The 19,642-nt window shown below is 45.0% G+C and overlaps 1 protein-coding gene across 1 annotated transcript in view; it reads left to right on the top strand.

Moving 5' to 3' along the window:
* Positions 1-1,865: 1,865 nt before the first annotated feature.
* LOC142313000 (uncharacterized) overlaps positions 1,866-19,642 on the top strand; it is a 145,178-nt gene continuing 127,401 nt past the window's right edge. Inside the window, exon 1 of the mRNA XM_075351987.1 lies at positions 1,866-2,156. Coding sequence (XP_075208102.1) covers positions 1,866-2,156 — 291 coding nt within the window. The remainder of the gene's footprint in view (positions 2,157-19,642) is intronic.

Genomic DNA, 19,642 nt, shown 5'->3' with positions numbered 1-19,642 from the left:
GGAAAACTTTAAAGAGTACAGATTAGTAATGTCCGCTGATATTTTAACCCCTAAGTAAGTGAAGTAATCTGTTTGCCACCAAAAGGGGAAAGATGTACACAGTTGAGCAACAAGGGGGGGGGGGGGGAGGCGGACAGCCTGATGTTGAGGATTTCTGATTTGTGAGTTTCTTTTGAAATTGCTGAGGTGACCAACTTTGTGAAATTCCGATATTATATTTGGGAGGCTAGTTATAGGGGATGAAATGTATAAAAGGAGGTAATCAGGGAATAGAGCAAGTTTATGCTCCATGGACCCGAGAAGTTGAGATAAGCAAACTTGTTCGTCAAATTCGGTACAAGTCTGGGTTTGTTCGTTCAGGCTCTGCAACCCCGAGACCCTCCCTCAAAAGTCGGTAATGTTCGTTTATGTTCAGTTTCCGCCCCCGAACGCTGGCCACTTTTCCAAAAGTGCTTTTTTAATAGCATTGTCTGGTTTTGGATAGGATTGCGGTGCTGTTTGATGTGGGGATGTGTAAAATCAGTGGTGGAGGAGGTGGGGACTCGGCACCAGGAGAAGGCTTTTTTTTTTTCTTAACTTTACGTGCGGATGTTCCTGCAGCAAACATTCTCAAGATGGAGACAGAAGGGCTTCTGTGATTGGCTTGCTAAGTCACATGTCAGTATGCATATAAATAGCGGCCATTTTCCGTGGGCTCCATGTTGCTCGTAAGGGAAGTTGCTGCTGCTAAACAGTGAGATTAGAGGTTTAATGCTAGGCAGTTTAGCTAAATAGACCAGCGATAGTTTAGAATAGGGACTTGCAATGTAGGGGGAGGTGTTGTTTTGACACAAATCGGCCCAATAAATCATAGAAATATAGATTTTATGTACTTGTGAAAGAAAAACAGTTGCTAGTGAGGCATCCAAATAGGTATTTTCTGCCTGCTGGAAATTACACAGGCCAACACATTTGTAGGTATTGTTAGTGCAGTATCGCCACATTGCATCTTGGCCATTTCAATTGCCTTTAGAAAACTTTAAAAACACCGCTCTGGGTATAACCACACTTATTATTGGTGGTCCTAAAAAAATTGTTAGTGCAGTATCTACACACTATATCTTGGCAATTTTAATTGCCTGTCGAAAAATTTAAAAACACCACTCTGGCCATAATCACGTATTATTGGCGGGCCTAATAAACTTTTTAGTGCAGTATCTAAAAAGTGTTTATTGCCACTTTTCTGGGTCTGCTCTAAATTATGCACTGAAATAAATTTATAGTGGTGCCTGCTGAGATATTGCTATTGAACAAGGTAAAATGGTGTTCTTCTAATTTTTAGTAACTAAATTTATCTTTTGTGTCAGATGTCTGACAGGTGTGGGTGTGGTGTTGCGAAACATGTTTCAAATCACAATGAGGTTGTCGTACAAAGAGGAATAGGTGGTGTGTTGGAGGTGTATGTGTGGGAAGCTCTGTTAGTCAAACATCTAGTGAGCAAATGTCAGCTCATCCTATCCCAAGAGAAATGAAAATAACTTCTGTTAGTGAACTACCTATTCCACTTGATTTCTTTGACAGACACACATCGCTTCAACTTTGAAAAGAGGCTGATAAACAGCAGGTGCTAGAGTGGATGGCAAGCTTTGCATCAAGTGGCCTATCCTCCTCTTCCTCCACCTCAACATCACACACACTTCATTCCCCAGAGGAGCCACCCCAATTACACTGTTTTTTGCCCGCGTCACAAATGTCAAACCAGAAAACTGACTGTGGGAAACCACACATGGGCAAATCTGCAGAGCTGTTCAGACATTCTATCCCATGGGCATCACAGGTCCACTCTAAAGATTCCCAGGCTCTTGAGGAGGAAATCATTTGCACCAATGCCCAAAATCTGTGAGTTGCATCCTGGCTCGTACGAAGTAGGGTCCCAGCAGGATCCAGACTCTCGTCAACTGACATTAAGCCCCATGGATGGAGGTGATGATGATGAGACTCAGATACCCGAGGCGCATGCGTACTATGCTGTGATGTCACGTCAGGAAGAGGAGGAGGTGGACAACATAGAGAATGCCGACGAAGTTGGAGATCCCACTTATCCTCTACCCACAGGCTCGCAGCTGAGTAGCTCAGCAGATGACGAGAAGGAGGAGAAAGCAGAGGATGTTACAGTGGTAATTCCCGCACAAACATGTAGTGGTGCAACTATGGGAAGAATTGCATCCTCAGCCACAACTGGCTGTGGCCAGCAGTGGTTGTAGGTCTGCATTTCGCAGGAAGGTTTGCCTAGCATGGGCCTTTTTTGAGGCTGCAAAAGAACAACTGAGTAGAGGCATAAATTGTATGCCTCTATGTATGTAATTGTATGCCTCAATGTAAGCATGGCCAGTGGTATTAAATCTTGCTGACTGGGCACTGGGTGACTCTGGTGGCTGCGGGGGCTGGTGGGGAAGGGGCTGTTTCCCAAGTGCTGAAATCCTTAATGCTTGTGGTCCAAAATTCTGGTTCTACCGCTTCCTCTTCAACTTCATCCACCTCCTCTAGGGCCTCCACCTGTGCCATCAACCTCTCTCTTAATGTAGCACACCTTCCAATAGTGCAGAGAGAATCCTCCCACCTCTGTACAGCTTGGCCAGGGCGCAACGCAATTAGGCAGTGCTGAAATTAATCTGCATCAGAGAACGCAGTCACACAGCTGCAGAGTTGTGGACTGCTATCCTGGCAAAGTTTGATTAATGGCTGTCTCCACTGAACCTGGAGCCAGGCAGGGCCGTGTGCAACAATGGTGCAAACCAGAGGCCCTAAGCCTGGGCAACATCACACATGTACCTTGCATGGCTCACATTCTAAACCTAGTACACAAATTTCTATAACAGTATCCTGAGCTGGATGCGCTGTTGCAGAAGATATGGTTGGTGTGTACTTTCTTCCACCGTTTGCACCCCACGGCTAATCGGCTGGCAACGATACAAAGGAGTTTCGGTTTACCGGTTGATATGCGATGTGCCGACATGGTGAAATTCCCCTCTGCACATGTTGCAGCGACTGTGCCAGCAGCAGCAAGGCCTGCTACAGTATGCCTTGAGGCATAACCTTGGACAGCGCAGTACGGATATGGGTCAAATCACGTTTGCGGAGTGGGCACAGATCAAGGCCATCTGCACCCTCCTTGACAGTTTTGAAATGGCTACAAATATGGTTAGCCATCATCAGCATCACTATTCTGCTCATATTGGAGCACACTTTGAATAGTCTGCTGGAGGAGGTTGGGGTCCCAGAGGAAAAGTAGGAAGCAGAGGAGAATGAGAAAGCGATAACATTTCCTGAAAGGTCTGGACAGTCGTCGCATTGGTGGGTGTCACAGGAGATTTTAGGCAATCGATGGAGGCGTTCTCATGGTAACAGAGAAACTGGTAGTGAAGGTTCAGGAGCTGAGCACCAAATGGAGGAATAAGTGGTGATGGTCGCAGAAAACTCCGCAGACGAAGAAGATATTGGTCCTGTCTCGTGTGTCACTGGTTGGTGGGAGGGGACGGAGGTGGCAAGCTTGAGTGTTGACCCGCCATCAACCCAACATGGACATGGACCGCATGGAAACGCACGACACATGAGCGCCTTCTTCCTGCACTATTTGCCACATGATATCTATATCGTTAATATTAGAAATAGTGCTGATTACCGGGTTGTCACTCTGTTAGATCCACTTTACAAGATGCTTCCACCTCTGGAAAGGGATGAACGGATGCTGGAGTATCGAAACAAGCTTGTAGACCATGTTAACAGTAGTTTTCCAAAAGACAGCAGAGAGGCACACAGTGTGCATGGCAGTTCTGTAATTCCAACCATTGGAACGTCGTGTCCTCAACACAGAAACATTAGCAGCAGAAGTTCAAGTGCCAGAACTAATTTATATGCTTGTTGGAACACATTTTTTTTACACCATCGCTTGCACCAGCAAAACAGGGAAGAAGTCTGACACATAGTCAGTGACTAGAGAGGATGGTGCAGGAGTATCTATAGCTCAATATCGATGTCATAAGGGAGGATTGGACTCTTTTGCATTTTGGTGTTCAAAAATGAAAGCGTGGCTTGAACTCGCCAGTCATGCCTTGGAAGTTTTGGCCTGCCTGGAATCCAGCATTTTGTCAGAACATGTCTTCAGCACTGCTGGTGGTGTATTGATGGATAAGCGCAGCCGGCTGTCCCCTAAAAGCGTAACCCACCTAACGTACATAAAGATGAACAAGTCATGGATGTCCAGTGACTGCCACCCAGGCCCAGACTGTGCAGATTAGGTGATGGTGTAGTGCCAGGTGTCTATGAGCAAGAGGCCTATGCCTGTCTGTCCGTCATTTTTGCTTGCTCTGGTGACAAAACAAATGCTGTTTCAGATCTTGTTCCAGTGCTGGTCCTACGCAGCCATGTTGCTTCGTTGGCCTATAGATATTGTGTGCCAATTGTGGCCACATTTCCTGTTGCCTCACCTTCATTTTTGGAAATGTGGAGACCACCAAGTAGGGTCTCCAAGTTTGCTTTGGTCTGTAGTGCCACTCTTCTGGGGGCAAGAGGCCTACTCCTGGCACTTGGCATGTCTTGATTTTTAAAATTGAAATGCCGGACCACAACCTGTGTGTTGCATGGACCATGACTCCCTGTTATTTCAAGGCCCTATGGGGAGAGGGCAATTGATGCTACTGTACTGCTGTTTTGGAAGGCAGAGACTATAAGATGTGTCTCCAAATGCTGTGTAGAGTTTACTGGCAGTGTTCTTGGGAAGAGAGGCCTACGCCTGCCGCTAATGCATGTCTTGATTTAAACAAATTAAAAAAATACCAGCTAGCAGCCTATGTGTTGCATGGACCATAACTCACTGGTGTTTTAAGGCCCTATGGGGAGAAGGCAATTGAGGCTACTCTACTGTCTGCCTGAAAGGTTTTTGAATGTCGAGGCTCCAACATCGTGAAAAACTACTCAATCGAGGCTAATATTAAATAAATTTGACTATTACATGCATGAACCAAAATGAATTACTGGGGTAATCTCAACCCAACCACCGGCCACCAAATCAACCACATCTGCTGCTTCCTTCTCCTATGATCAACACCTCATGAGCTTAGTAGTTGGGTGTCCCACTCAAAGTTGTCATTAATGAGCTTTTGCCAAAAATTTAGGCCTACCAAAAATCTGTGATCTTTACACAACATTCTTCATTACTGGACAATAGTGTAATGCATCATGTCTTCACTGTTCAAAAACAAAAAATGCCGGCCCACAGCCTTTCTTCCATGAACCGTAACTCCCTGGTGTTTTAAGGCCCTATGGGGAGAGGGCAATAGATGCTACTGTACTGCTATTTTGGAAGGTAAGGACTATGTGTCTCCAAATGTTGTGTAGAGGTTACTGCCACGGTTCTTGCAAAACAGGCCTGCGTCTGCCACTAATGCATGTCTTGATTAAAAAAAAAAATACTGGCCCATTGTCTCATGCTGCTGTACCGCTGTGTCCCTGGAAGAATTTTTACTGTTGAGACTACTACATAAGTCTCCAAGTTGTGTCTTGTCTGTACTGGCAGGGGTAAGGGAGCACCAGCTGTACACCTGTCTTTCATCCACCTCTATATTTCTTCTGTCAATAGATTAGGATGCTAATGGCTATGCCAAAACAATGGTACTGGACTGTAAAACATATTTTTGCTGTTTTGGAAGCTTTTCAACCCCCTAAAGATGTTTTCTGTGTCTTAAGTTTGGCCTCCCATTGAATTGAATGGGGTTCAAAAAGGTTCAAAGGTTCACGAACACGTCCCTTTTTCGATTTGCCAAACCTCTGGGGGTTCACACATCTTTACCAAGAGACTCCCCTAATAGAGGGGTTGTTCCTTTGCCTCTAATAAAAATTCCATACAGGGAACGTAGAGCAAGGGGGAACGCGGACACCCATGTCTAGTACCATTGCGAATCTGGAAGGGGAGCGACAGGGAGCGCTCACTCTCACCTGAGCCATTGGCAAAAAGTATAGTGTGGATATTCTATTTAGCATTACGTCTCAGAGACCTATATGACGGTGTAAAAACATTAAAATTAATACATCTAGTTATCAAACATTTTATAATATGACATATTATATATGTTCACAGTTCTGTCTATATTGGAAGGGCATAGCTTATTGATAACAGTACTTAAATTAAGATAAAGGTATCTGTATTGAATATCTGTATCGAATCTAGGTAAATGCTGACATGGTATGATATATATATATATATATATATATATATATATATATATATATATATATATCCCTCCATCTGGAAGCTTCTAGTGATTACATCATGTGTAACTGTGCTCAACAAAATCTCCCTATATGGTTTGGACAGTTGCTATATATATATATATATATATATATATATATATATATATATATATAACATGACATGGTGGGAGGGGGTCTCACTCCTGCACGTCGCCAACTGATCCATCCATCCAGCCTGCAAGATGAACACATGCTTTCAGGCCTACAGCATATCACCCCTGCCTTACCATTCAGTATTAAGGAAGGATGAATGAATATTTCTAATATTTCTATTGATTAGTATGGACTAATTGAACTCTTTTACGTAAGCTAATGAAGAATATTATTTTTCATTTCTGTAACTTAACTTTGGCAACCAATTTATTAGATATAAAAAGACATTTATTTTTTACACATTTTTAAGTCCATTTTTCATGCGTCTTATCACGTATTTGAAGAAAAATATATTCGTGTTTTTTTAAATTTTTTTACTTGTTCCTTTACTTTCCACAACGGGGACAGCAGTAATAAATATCTCCTGCAAAGTGTCAGGAATCGACAATTTATAAAAATCACGCAGGACCTAGGAAATACGGATAAGTCAAGTCGCATGAATGTTTTTTAAATGAACTTTAAAGAGTTTACAAAGCCACAGAAGATAATCCTTTGACGTGTCTTTGGAGGAAAAAGAATAAGTAAGTCCATAAAGTATTGGACGTGCTGAACGAGGTGAATCCAGTCTCATATTGAGTCATTCCAGGTAAGAAAACGGATTTTATCTCTTCTTATGCTAAGCAAAGTAAACTTCAGTTCACATACTCAGATATTTCTAATGTAGAAAAGCTCTTGTTAAGTCTTTATGGCAAATGTGAACTTGAGAATTCACGTGTAGAATGTGCAATGTCTTTTAACCCCTTCAGCCCCAAGCCTATTTTGACCCTAAAGACCAGGCCATTTTTTGCAATTCTGACCAGTGTCACTTTATGAGGTTATAACTCTGGAACACTTCAGCGGATCCCGGTGATTCTGAGACTGTTTTTTCATGACAGATTGGGCTTCATGTTAGTGGTAAATTTAGGCCGATATTTTTTGCGTTTCTTTGTGGAAAAAAAACGGAAATTTCGCGAAAATTTTGAAAATTTTGTAATTTTCAAACTTTGAATTTTTATGCTCTAAAACCAACGAGACATATGACACAAAATAATTAATAAATAACATTTCCCACATGTCTACTTTACATCAGAACAATTTTGGGAAAAAAAAAAAAATTTAAGGAAGTTATAGGGGTTCAAAGTTTATGAGCAATTTCTCATTTTTACAACAAAATTTACAAAGCCACTTTTTTTAGGGACCACATCACATTTGAAGCGATTTTGAAAGGTCTACATGACACAAAACACCCAAAAGTGACACCATTCCAAAAACGGCACCCCTCAGGCTACTCAAAACCACATTCAAGAAGGTTATTAACCCTTCAGGTGCTTCTCAGTAACTAAAGCAATGTGGAAGGAAAAAATTAACATTTTACTTTTTGCAACAAAAATGTTAATTTAGCCTCAAATATTGCATATTCACAAGGGTAGCAGGATTAACTGAACCCCCAAAATTTGTTGGGCAATTTCTACTGAACACGCAGATACCTCATATGTGGCGAAAAAACACTGTTTGGGCGCACGGCAGGACTCGGAAGGGAAGGAGCGCCATTTGACTTTTTTGAACAGAAAATTAGCTGGAATCGTTAGCCGCACCATGTTGCGTTTGGAGAGCCCCTGAGGTGCCGAAACAGTGGAGCTCCCCCACATGTGACCCCAGTTTGGAAACTAGACCCCTCATGGAATTTATCTAGATGTTTATTGAGCACTTTGAGCCTCTGGGGGCTTCGCAAAAGTTAATAGAGTTGAGCTGTGAAAATAAAAAAAAGTTTTTTTACCACAAAATTGTTACTTCAACCAGGTAGCTTTTTTTTTCACAAGGGTATCAGGAAAAATTGAACCATAAAATGTATTGTGCAATTTCTCCTGAGTACACAGACACCTCATATGTGGTGGAAATAAAATGTTTGGGCGCACAGCAGGGCTCGGAAGGCAAGGAGCGTCATTTGACGTTTCAAACGCAAAATTGTTTGGGATAATTAGCGTATTCCATGTTGCGTTTGGAGACCCCCTGAGGTGCCGAAACAGTGGAGCTCCCCCACATGTGACCCCATTTTGGAAACTAGACCCCCATGGCATAGAAAAAAAAACAGCGGCAGATGGGGGGGCGGCAGATGGGGCGGCAGCAGATGGGGGGCAGCGGCATATAAAGGGAGCATCTGTGATTGTGAGACGGCGGCTGGGATAGGGTGGGGGTGGATGGGAGAGGGCGCAGTGGATGCAGGAGCGGCAGAGGATGGGGGGAGGGGGGGATGGGGGAGATGGGTGGGAAGGGGAGTGGGAGGTGAGATTGGGGATAGTTACCCTACAGGATGGATCTAGGCAGCTGGATCATAGGAGATGAAGGAGGCAGCAGATCGGGGAGGGTGAGAGGTGGGGGAGGGAGCGCAGCGCAGATCACGGAGGAGACAGGTGAGGGAGCACAGATCACGGGGTGACAGGTGAGGGAGCACAGATCACGGGGTGACAGGTGAGGGAGCACAGATCACGGGGTGACAGGTGAGGGAGCACAGATCACGGGGTGACAGGTGAGGGAGCACAGATCACGGAGTGACAGGTGAGGGAGCACAGATCACGGGGTGACAGGTGAGGGAGCACAGATCACGGGGTGACAGGTGAGGGAGCACAGATCACGGGGTGACAGGGGAGGGAGCACAGATCACGGGGTGACAGGGGAGGGAGCACAGATCACGGGGTGACAGTTGAGGGAGCACAGATCACGGGGTGACAGGTGAGGGAGCACAGATCACGGGGTGACAGGGGAGGGAGCACACATCACGGGGGTGACAGGGGAGGGAGCGCACATCACGGCGGTGACAGGGGAGGGAGCGCACATCACGGTGGTGACAAGGGAGGGAGCGCACATCACGGGGGTGACAGGGGAGGGAGCGCACATCACAGCGGTGACAGGGGAGGGAGGGCACATCACGGCGGTAACAGGGGAGGGAGCGCACATCACGGCGGTGACAGGGGAGGGAGCGCACATCACGGCGGTGACAGGGGAGGGAGCGCACATCACGGCGGTGACAGGGGAGGGAGCGCACATCACGGCGGTGACAGGGGAGGGAGCGCACATCACGGCGGTGACAGGGGAGGGAGCGCACATCACGGCGGTGACGGGAGGGAGCGCACATCACGGCGGTGACAGGGAAGGGAGCGCACATCACGGCGGTGACAGGGGAGGGAGCGCACATCACGGCGGTGACAGGGGAGGGAGCGCACATCACGGCGGTGACAGGGGAGGGAGCGCGAATCACGGCGGTGACAGGGGAGGGAGCGCACATCACGGCGGTGAGGAGACGAGCAGCCGATCACGAGGGAAAGGGGCCGGGCAGCAGATCGGGGGGGACCGGTGGCACTGTGGCAGATGGAGGGCGGCGGCGGATCGGGAGGTGTGGGGGTGAGGGTGCGGGCAGCAGATACGAGGGGTGGGGGTGCGGGTGGCAGATCGCGGCGGAGGGCAGCGGCAGCGGCGGATCGGGAGGTGTGGGGGTGAGGGTGCGGGCAGCAGATACGAGGGGTGGGGGTGCGGGTGGCAGATCGCGGCGGAGGGCAGCGGCGGATCGGGAGGTGTGGGGGTGAGGGTGCGGGCAGCAGATACGAGGGGTGGGGGTGCGGGTGGCAGATCGCGGCGGAGGGCAGCGGCAGCGGCGGATCGGGAGGTCTGGGGGTGAGGGTGCGGGCATCAGATACGAGGGGTGGGGGTGCGGGTGGAAGATCGCGGCGGAGGGCAGCGGCAGCGGCGGATCGGGAGGTGTGGGGGTGAGGGTGCGGGCAGCAGATACTAGGGGTGGGGGTGCGGGTGGCAGATCGCGGCGGAGGGCAGCGGCAGCGGCGGATCGGGAGGTGTGGGGGTGAGGGTGCGGGCAGCAGATACGAGGGGTGGGGGTGCGGGTGGCAGATCGCGGCGGAGGGCAGCGGCGGATCGGGAGGTGTGGGGGTGAGGGTGCGGGCAGCAGATACGAGGGGTGGGGGTGCGGGTGGCAGATCGCGGCGGAGGGCAGCGGCGGATCGGGAGGTCTGGGGGTGAGGGTGCGGGCATCAGATACGAGGGGTGGGGGTGCGGGTGGAAGATCGCGGCGGAGGGCAGCGGCGGATCGGGAGGTGTGGGGGTGAGGGTGCGGGCAGCAGATACGAGGGGTGGGGGTGCGGGTGGCAGATCGCGGCGGAGGACAGCGGCGGATCGGGAGGTGTGGGGGTGAGGGTGCGGGCAGCAGATACGAGGGGTGGGGGTGCGGGTGGCAGATCGCGGCGGAGGGCAGCGGCGGATCGGGAGGCCGGTTTCATACAGTGCAATGGCAGCGCGGCAACTTCCGGGTCCCATGCTCCGGTCTCATAACAGCATGGGACCGGAGCTTGTCGCCCTGCCATTGCACTGTGTACACTCACTGTGCTGGCGTGCTGCAGGGACGATGACGGGGGCGGTCACCGGCAACAGGTCCACTGTGATTGGAGAAATCGGTCACAAGGCCGATCTCTCCAATCAGAGCTACTGGAGCTGGGGGAGGGTGATCCAGTGAGGTAACCCAGCTCCAGCCAATGGCCAGTGCTATAGCTGCACTGGCCAGGGCTGAATTTCAATGTTTCAGTCACTTTAAGTGGCTGGAACATTACAGTGGCTGTGATTGGTTGAGCGGCGTTCGTCAGCCAATCACAGCCTCCGTAGGTCCAGGGAGGAGGCACCACCCCTCCTGAGGTCAGGTACAGGTCCCCTCCTCCCCGAATCTGCGGTTTATCCTAACTTTTCGCAGTCACCGGAGGCTCCGGTGCCGCGATTATGCCATGACGGAAAGATCCGTCCTTGGTCGTTAAGGCCCAGGGCACCATGACGGATCTTTCCGTCCATGGTCGTGAAGGGGTTAATAGAGAGAAACATAAAATCAGGAATGTCTGTCATTTAGTCCATCAGTTTCACAAGTTAGTATTAGAGAAATTTAAGGTTTATGGAAATGGACAACCTGAAAAGTCAGATTTTGTTTGTAATAAAGATGGCTCCAGACATGTGCTGTCTATTAAAAGTGACCTTCAGGACACCGGAAAAGAAGCAGGAAATGATATAGAGAAGTCAGAAGGGGAGGAGCCAGAGTAGGAGACGTGCAAAAAGTTGTCAGAGAAGGAAATGACAAAGCGGAGCCAGAAGGGGGAGGAGTCAGAGAGCATGGCGGAGATCAGTTTCTAAAAATAGAACAGGCTAAGTTAGAACTTAAACTTAGGAAGAATCTTTTGGACTTATTATTATTATTATTATTTATTATTATAGCGCCATTTATTCCATGGCGCTTTACAAGTGAAAGGGTATACGTAAAACAATCATTAACAGTACATAACAGACTGGTACAGGAGGAGAGAGGACCCTGCCCGCGAGGGCTCACAATCTACAGGGAATGGGTGATAGTACAATAGGTGAGGACAGAGCTGGTTGCGCAGTGGTCTACTGGACTGAGGGCTATTGGAGGTTGTAGGCTTGTTGAAAGAGGTGGGTCTTGAGGTTCCTCTTGAAGCTTTCCACGGTAGGGGAGAGTCTGATGTGCTGAGGTAGAGCGTTCCAGAGTATGGGGGATGCACGGGAGAAATCTTGTACACGATTGTGGGAAGAGGAGATAAGGGAGGAGCAGAGAAGGAGATCTTGTGAGGATCTGAGGTTGCGTGCAGGTAGGTACCGGGAGACTAGGTCACAGATGTAGGGAGCAGACAGGTTGTGCATGGCTTTGTATGTGATGGTTAGTGATTTGAACTGGAGTCGTTGGGTGATGGGAAGCCAGTGAAGGGATTGGCAGAGTGGCGAGGCTGGGGAGTAGCGAGGGGAGAGGTGGATTAGGCGGGCCGCAGAGTTTAGGATAGATTGGAGGGGTGCAAGAGTGTTGGAAGGGAGGCCAGAGTGCAGGAGGTTGCAGTAGTCGAGGCGGGAGATGATGAGGGCATGCACTAATGTTTTTGCTGATTCTTGGTTAAGGAAAGCACGGATCCGGGAGATGTTTTTGAGTTGTATTCGGAACGAGGTGAAGAGGGCTTGGATGTGTGGCTTGAAGGATAGAGCAGAGTCGAGGGTCACTCCAAGGCAACGAGCTTGTGAGACTGGGGAGAGTAAGCAACCATCGAGTTTGATGGAAAGGCTTGTTGGAGGAGATGAGTGAGGAGGAGGAAAGACAATGAATTCTGTTTTGTCCATGTTAAGTTTTAGGAATCGCGCAGAGAAGAAGGATGAAATAGCAGACAGACATTGTGGGATTCTGGTTAGTAGAGAGGTAATGTCAGGTCCAGAGAGGTAGATCTGTGTGTCATCGGCATAGAGTTGATACTGGAAGCTGTAGGACTCAATGAGCTGTCCCAGGCTGAAGGTGTAGATGGAGAACAGCAGGGTCCAAGAACTGAGCCTTGGGGGACACCGACAGATAGGGGGCGAGATGAGGAAGTGGTGTGAGAATGGGAGACGCTGAAAGTTCGGTCGGTTAGGTATGAGGATACCCAAGATAGGGCCAAGTCTGTGATGCCCAGAGATGAGAGAATCTGTAGTAGGAGGGAATGGTCTACTGTGTCGAAGGCAGAGGACAGGTCCAGGAGGAGGAGGATAGAGTAGTGTCGCTTGGCTTTGGCGGTTAGTAGATCATTAGTGACTTTGGTTAGGGCAGTTTCAGTAGAGTGATGTGGTCGGAAGCCAGATTGTAGCTGGTCAAAGAGAGAGCAGGAGGAGAGGTATGAGGACAGTTCAAGATGGACATGCTGTTCTAGTAGTTTTGAGGCATAGGGGAGAAGGGATATGGGGCGATAGTTTGACACAGAGGATGGGTCAAGGGAGGGCTTTTTGAGGATGGGTGTAATAGAGGCATGTTTAAAGCATGAAGGGAATACACCAGTTGTTAGTGATAGGTTGAAGAGATGGGTTAAGGCTGGGATGAGGACTGCGGTGATATTGGGGATGAGGTGTGATGGGAGCGGGTCCAGTGCACAGGTTGTTAGATGTGATCTTGAGAGTAGAGTGGAAAGATTGTTTTCTGTCATGGTGGAGAAGCTGGATTTGGAGGAAGAAGGCTGAGTAGCTATGATGAGGCGCTGTGGTGATTGTGGGCCAAAGCTTGCTCTGATGTTGTCAACCTTCTGCTTGAAGAAAGAGGCAAAGTCTTCAGCTGAGAGGAGAGGAGAGGGAGGTGGTGCTGGAGGACGGAGGAGAGAATTAAAAGTGTTGACAAGCTGTTTAGGGTTGTGAGAGAGAGAGGATATGAGGGATGAGAAGTAGGTTTGTTTTGCAGCAGTGAGTGTGGACTTGAAAGTGGCTACTTCCAATAGGTGGCGCTGTGCTACAGAGGGGCATTGCAGCTATAAGTCCCCTTACCTGGCAGCCAGACTGGCTTGCAAAGTCTCCTTAAGGAGAATAGTGTTCCCCCGTGGTCCCCACATAGCTTTCTCATGAGCCAGATCAGACACCCCCATACTTTGCACTGACGAGGGGCAAGCACCCCGAAACACCGTGTCTGCAAATTGGGATTCTGATCTGGCTTATATATCCTGAGTCATATTGCAAAGGATTGTTGAAAATCCACTTGTGACTTTTAGGATCGCTACTTCCAATAGGTGGCGCTGTGCTAGAGTTTGTCTCCTTTACTGGAGAGACAATTTGAATGTTTCCCAGAGGGGCATTGCAGCTATAAGTCCCCTCACCTGGCAGCCAGACTGGCTTGCAAAGTCTCCTTAAGGAGAATAGTGTTCCCCCGTGGTCCCCACATAGCTTTCTCATGAGCCAGATCAGACACCCCCATACTTTGCACTGACGAGGGGCAAGCACCCCGAAACACCGTGTCTGCAAATTGGGATTCTGATCTGGCTTATATATCCTGAGTCATATTGCAAAGGATTGTTGAAAATCCACTTGTGACTTTTAGGATCGCTACTTCCAATAGGTGGCGCTGTGCTAGAGTTTGTCTCCTTTACTGGAGAGACAATTTGACTTGAAAGTGGTGAGGGACTCTTTATATGCAATGAAGTGCTCAGTGGAATGAGACCTCTTCCATCTGCTCTCAGCAATTCTGGAAGCCCGTCTCAGTTCTTTAGTCTGACTGGTGTGCCAGGGTTGCCTGTTGATTGTGCGGGTTTTGGTGTGTGTGAGGGGGGCGGCTGATTCGAGTGCTGCAGAGATTGTAGTGTTGTATAAAGTTGCAGCAGCATCGGCATCGTGTAGAAATGCAATGTCTGTGAGAGGGAGAAGGGACTGAGAAAGGGCGTGTAAATCAATGTGTTTTATATTTGTGCGAGGGTGTGAAAGTTTGTGGAGGGGGGTTGCGTAGTTGGAGAAGAGAGGGAAGAGAATGTGAGTAGGTTGTGGTCAGACAGGGGGAGAGGTGAGTTATAGAGTTTAGATAGGGAACAGAGGCGAGTGAAGATGAGGTCCAGCGTGTGGCCATTTTTGTGAGTGGCTGCAGAAGACCATTGGTTGAGGCCGAAGGAGGCAGCGAGTTTTAGAAGTTTGGAGACAGATGGGTGGGAAGTGTCAATGGGGATATTGAAATCACCCATAATGATGGTGGGGATGTCGTTGGAAAGGAAGTGTAGTAGCCAGGTGGTGAAATGATCAAAAAAGGCAGTGGCTGGCCCTGGAGGGCGGTAAATGACAGCCAGTTGAAGGTTGGAGGGGGCGTAGATGCGAACGAAGTGCACTTCAAAAGATGGGAGAGTAACCGAGGGTGGTAGTGGAATTGGTGTAAAGGAGCATTGGTCGGACAGGAGCAGACCAACTCCTCCACCATGCTTGTAACTGGGGCGGGTGGTGTGAGAGAGTTGGAGACCGCCATAAGAAAGTGCAGCAGGAGAGGCAGTGTCAGAGGGGGTGAGCCAGGTTTCAGTGATGGCGAGGAAGGAAAGTTTATTAGTGATGAAAACATCATGAATGTAGGATAGTTTGTTGCAGACAGAGCGAGCGTTCCATAGAGCTCCTTTTAGTGGGACTGGGGGAGCGGGGGTCGGGTGAATGTGTATGAGGTTTGAGAGGGTGCGGAAATTTGTGTTAGGTTGTGGATGTGGGTTTGAAGTGACAATAGGGATGTGGTGAGGAGGTCCAGGATTTGGAGAGATATCCCCAGCAGTGAGGAGAAGCAGTGAGAGTGTTAGTAGGTGAGAGCAAGAGAGGCCATGAGGTGGCCGTGAGTGTCTGGAGACACTGGGTGTAATATTGAGGAAAATGTCTGAGGGGAAGGTGAGATGGGTGGGGAGGATAGAAGGAGAGATGAAAAGTTCATTACTTGGTTTAGGGATCAGAGGGGGCAGTAGAAAGTGAAGTATTATAGAGGTGAAAGTTAATAGACACACGAACATTGTTTACATTGACTATGTGGTCAAATACCTTCCGTTCACTTCCGGCCCAATTCTGGCCTTATGCAAATTAATTCCCGCATACGATCCCAAAATACATGTGTGCAGAAATTAAGAAATATTTGAAAATTATGTTGAAAAATTAAATTTAACCGATAGTGAGAAGACTCAGGTATTCCATATGTGGATATCCCAAAAAAAATTCAGACAGCTGGTATTAAAAAATTCTTCTGACAATGAGACATTTGATTGTTCAAATGATGATGAAATCACGAGGCTGAGAAATCTTATTTTTTGTGACAGGAATGAATCTGATCCAAATTATGAGATGTTGCAGGAATTACAAATTGAACAGAATGAAAGTACGTTCTCACTTATGTCCGTGTTTGAACGTTTATAGAGGACGGTCATTCCAAATGTCAGACCGAATGAAATGATACATTTATTTGTCAAGAAATTTAATTTTCTTGATACTAAAACTTGTGCTATCGCGTTAAAGAAACAGAATCTATTCGAAAGTACCCAATTTATCGATTTTGTTAGAAATCACCAAATTCCATCAAAACAGAAATTTATTAATTCTGTGAAACCAAAAAAGGAGAGATTCTGTGAAAAATCAACAGTGTCTCCCAGATCCAAATATTCCTGTGACAAAATGTATGAAATTCGTAGGAATTGCATGTAAATTACAAATCATACACCCCCCCCTCTTTCTTTGTCACAAGATCCCATACTGATGATCTCAGACAAGTTATGTTTAAAAGCCATGAAAGACAGAAACAGGTGTCTTGTGGAAATTCTCTCCCATTCTCATGATTGAAGAAAAGGTCTTCCAGAGAATTTGACGTCCAGCGACAGCTGGGTGGTCCTTTGGAGAGAGACATTCTTTCTCATTAAGGAAAAAAATTGAGTTACAAAATAATTTTAGAGATTCCAATATTCTGAAAATGACTATAATAGATCGAATCTTGGAAAAATTGAGGTCTGGTTTTCAGCTGGATAAAGGGGATTTCTGGATAAATTAATTTTGTTATTTGATATTCATAATTATTCATATACAGTGAATCTATGCATTACGTATATGTATGTATGTATGTATGTATGTATGTATATATATATATATATATATATATATATATATATATGTTCATATAGCATATTATATATATATTTAAAAGTAGTGATAGTAAGATCAAAGTTATATCTTCATTCAGTTATATGATAGTTTAATTGTATGAAAATAATTTGATCTCTGTATATGAATAATAATAATAATATTTAAAATTTAATACGGAAAAGTATAACTTATTTTAAGTCTTTTTTTATGATAATAATTTTATTATTTTATTTCCCTCAGAATTTATCAGTAAAGCAGATTGATGAAGTATTAACTTTTTATTTATAAATTTGTTTTTATTCTCAATCAGGTAACATATATCTTATATTTGCGTAAGACTATATTTTCTCAGGTAGCAATCGTCAGGAGGAAGATCAGTTGTTTTTAACATTTTTCTTTTTATATCTTCCTTAATGTTATTTGAAATGTAATCTGAGTTTGGAGTGGAATGCTTAAACTTGCTTGCTTTGTGGGAATGTTTTTGTCTTTAGTCAAAAGCATGTGATTTTTGAATACTGAGCTAATAATAATAAATGTCTGTCTGTCCTATGGCCAAATGTACAGTATGTGACTATCAAAGGTACCTGTTATCCATGAGTATATGAGATAAATATAATATTTAATTTGTATATTTCATGAAGTACTTCAAATTAGTATCATATTTTTTGAAATGCGCATAGAAAGATTGAAAATCAAAAAGGGATATATGTCTGTCAATGTTTTCTATGTGGATGTATATGTTAAAGAACCGTGACAGTCTTGTGTACATAGATGTGTCTATGAATGATTGACTATCTGAGCAGCTGCCGACGTCAATTACTTGTCCAAAGTCTTTGAAGCTTCCAAAGAAAAAAAAGGGAAACATTTTTTTTTTTAACTTCAATGTTAGGTATATATATATATATATATATATATATAAATATATATATATATATATATATATATATATATATATATATCTATATATAGTTATATATATATATAGTTATATATATATATAGTTATATATATATAGTTATATATATAGATGTATATTATTAGAATAAATAAGTTATAGTACATAAGTATTAATAATGAAGGAATTTATACAGAGTGTATCTTATTCATAGACATATTTATTTAGCATAAATGTGTCAGGATCCTTATCAAAGGTTTACTCTGAAGAATCACATTCTAGAATAAGTATTTTTAATGTCTTGATTTTTATATAGGTTTGTGTTATTTATTTTACTGATACACAGATTGGTAATCATTTTCTTTTCATGATATTGAAAGGAAAAGGTTGGGTTTTAATTACGTATTTATATTTAATTAATATATGTGTCTACAATACTTTAATAGTCAATATTAATCAGGTACAAAGGAAAAATTGGGAATAAAAAAAAATAAATGAAGTATGGTGATCACAATGCATTTATATACTAAAGAAGAGTATTATCAGCAAGGTTACATGACTTAATTATCTTTATAGGTTAATGATATGACAGGTAGGGATATCATACAAGATATTGGTAATGTTAAGGTTATGTGTTATTAAGGACATGAGTGTCATATACATAGAAGGCCTTATTTTTATTCCAATTTTTATTTTTTATTTTTATTCCGATTTTCATTTTTCCTTTTATTCCTATTTTTTATTTTGATTATTTTTATTCAATATTCAAATTTTTAATTAAAATTTTAATTCTACAATTTTTATTTTCCTAATTTTTAATATTTCAATTGAGGAAAACACTTCAATATTTAGTTAAGTAATATCTAATATAAGAATATTACTTTATTAAATATGAACCATATTAAAAGGGAAAGTTCCAATTTTTGGAAGAAAAGAACACTTCATTTATTAATATATTTAATTATTTACTTCCTAGTAATATATTATTCTTACATTAGCATGTTAACGCAATAAGGATGAAACATTGGTTATAGTTACACATTTTCTTATATAGTAGGTTATTTAATAAATAATAGACAAATCAAATAAATTAAATTAGAGTAATAAAGATGGAAGATCGAGGTACATCTAGGTTTACCTTCATATATTTTATATATTATATTTTTTTTAATCAATAATAATCATTTATAATGAGTAATATTGTGTTTTGATGGAATCTGGAGCGATTGCTAGCGATGTCGCGGGCGATAGCACCCACCCCCGTTGTTTGTGCAACATTTGGTGATCGCTGCCGTAGCGAACAATATCGCTATGGCAGCGTCACATGCACATACTGGTTCAGCAACATCGCTATGACCGCCGAACAATCCCTCCTTCAATGGGGAGGTGCGTTCGGTGTCACAGCGGCGTCACTAAGCGACCGCCCAATAGCAGAGGAGGGGCGGAGATGAGCGGCCGGAACATGCCGCCCACCTCCTTCCTTCCTCACTGCCGGTGGACGCAGGTAAGGAGATGTTCGTCGTTCCTACAGTGTCACACACAGCGATGTGTGATGCCGCAGGAACGACGAACAACCAGCGGCATGCACCACCAACGATATTATGAAAAGGAGCGACGTGTCAACGATCAACGATTTTTGACGTTTTTGCGATCGTTGATCGTCGCTCCTAGGTTTCACACGCTAACGATGCCGGATTTGCGTCACTAACGACGTGACCCCAACGATATATCATTAGCGATGTCGCAGCGTCTAACGCCCCCTTAAGAGCCTGGGGAGGGAAGGAACCACCAGAAGATATGTATTACACAGTTAGTGAAAGGAGGGACTCAAGGAGTCTACAAAATGTTTGTAAAAAACAGCGGTGAAGCCTTCAGGTTCAGGACTTTTACCCAGTTTAGCACTTTTAATCA

The sequence above is a fragment of the Anomaloglossus baeobatrachus genome, chromosome 5, assembly GCF_048569485.1.
Source record: "Anomaloglossus baeobatrachus isolate aAnoBae1 chromosome 5, aAnoBae1.hap1, whole genome shotgun sequence".
In the NCBI taxonomy this organism is placed as follows: Eukaryota; Metazoa; Chordata; class Amphibia; order Anura; family Aromobatidae; genus Anomaloglossus; species Anomaloglossus baeobatrachus.
The sequence above is the reverse complement of the archived record's forward strand: the minus strand, read 5'-3'. Positions and strand labels throughout refer to the sequence as shown.